This window comes from Ursus maritimus, assembly GCF_017311325.1.
Source record: "Ursus maritimus isolate PB19 chromosome X unlocalized genomic scaffold, ASM1731132v1 scaffold_X1, whole genome shotgun sequence".
Taxonomy (NCBI): domain Eukaryota; kingdom Metazoa; phylum Chordata; class Mammalia; order Carnivora; family Ursidae; genus Ursus; species Ursus maritimus.
Genome location: NW_024423319.1, coordinates 7,948,662 through 7,950,093, shown reverse-complemented (window position 1 = coordinate 7,950,093; position 1,432 = coordinate 7,948,662). Strand labels below are relative to the sequence as shown.

At 48.3% G+C, this 1,432-nt stretch overlaps 1 protein-coding gene across 1 annotated transcript; it reads left to right on the top strand.

Moving 5' to 3' along the window:
* The first annotated feature begins 262 nt into the window (after positions 1-262).
* On the top strand, positions 263-1,101 carry PLAC1 (placenta enriched 1). The gene has a single exon (XM_008701657.2). It carries the CDS (start codon positions 317-319, stop codon positions 953-955), a length of 639 nt encoding a protein of 212 aa, XP_008699879.2. The 5' UTR covers positions 263-316; the 3' UTR covers positions 956-1,101.
* The last annotated feature ends 331 nt before the right edge of the window (positions 1,102-1,432 follow it).

The window sequence follows — 1,432 nt, the reverse complement described above, 5'->3', positions numbered from 1 at the left end:
CAAATAAATAAAATCTTTTTAAGAAATTATAGGATATTGACAGTGTACAACGTGATGGTCTGACATATGAATACATCGTGAAAGGAGTAGCCCAATCGAGTTAATGAACACATCCGTCACCTCACCTTTGTTCAGAGAACATTTAAGTCCTACTGTCTTAATCTTTCAAAAATACTTGTGTTTTTTTTTTTAATGATTGTGTTTGAACTTTCAATAGGAAATAAGATGATGTGCCTTTTGTATCTTTGTGTGTTCTAGAATTCCTCCCCAGACAGCTGCCTGTTTCCTGAGCGTCGTTACCTGACCAGCCGCAGGGATGAAAGTTTTTGAGTTGATAGGAGGGATGTTCATCCTCATCTCTCTGTTTCCGGCCTGTGCCGCACAAAGTCCAATGACTGTCCTGTGCTCCATAGACTGGTTCATGGTCACCGTGCACCCCTTCATGTTGAATAATGATGTGTATGTTCACTTCCATGAGTTGCACTTGGGCCTGGGCTGTCCTGCCAACCACGTTCAGCCACACGCCTACCAGTTCACCTACCGTGTTACCGAATGCGGCATCCGGGCCAAGGCTGTCTCTCTGGACATGGTTATGTACAGCACGGAGCTGCACTACGCTTCGAAGGGGACCTCTTCGAAGTACATGATCCCAGTGTCCTGTACTGCTCCCCAACGGTCCCCGTGGCTCACTCCGCCCTGCCCCCTGAGGGGAGCCAGTGAGACGGGCACCACAACCCAGGACGGCGAGGCAAGCTACGACGTGTTCACCTTGTCGCAGTCCAGCCAAAGGCCCAACTGCGACTGTCCACCTTGTGTCTTCAACGAAGAAGACGGTGCCCGGGCCCCACGGCACCAAGCGGAGGCTCTGGAGGGCCAGCTGGCGCAGCCGTCTTCCTTCGTGGATATGTCCGAAGATTGGTGTCTTCGCTCCGACGATCTCATTGAGTCCATGTGATCCCCGGGTTTGGGGTCTCCTGTAGACGCTTTTTTTCTAACATTAGTATATAATATTTTCTAATCTCAGACAAATTTAAGTGTTTTGGTAGCCCCCTTCGGAGCTCCTTTGAGAGAGGGCAGCTCGTGATAATTTCATGAATAAAGCTTTTTTATATTTTTATATCTTTTTTAAAAAATAAAATTTTGATGGCATAAATACATCAGTTCAGCATTTTTATTTAATAAACACATAGATAACTTTTGCTGTGGGCCAGACACCGTTCTGGGGGCTTTACAAACGTTAGTGCCTGGTCTCTTCCATCTAGGATGATTGAGCGCTCCTGGAAGGCCCCCAATGGAATCCCTCCCTCAGTGCCCCCACTTCACTGACGCTCCGTACCGCCCACCCTAGCACGGGGCCTCGCACCTTCTTAGCCTGATCAACGGCTGTAACACTTTCCATTCATGGGAGACATAGACGCCACTAGTGACTCAG

Excerpts from the sequence above, each read along its gene's own strand:
- PLAC1 (XM_008701657.2), top strand. The coding sequence starts at position 317 with ATGAAAGTTTTTGAGTTGATAGGAGGGATGTTCATCCTCATCTCTCTG.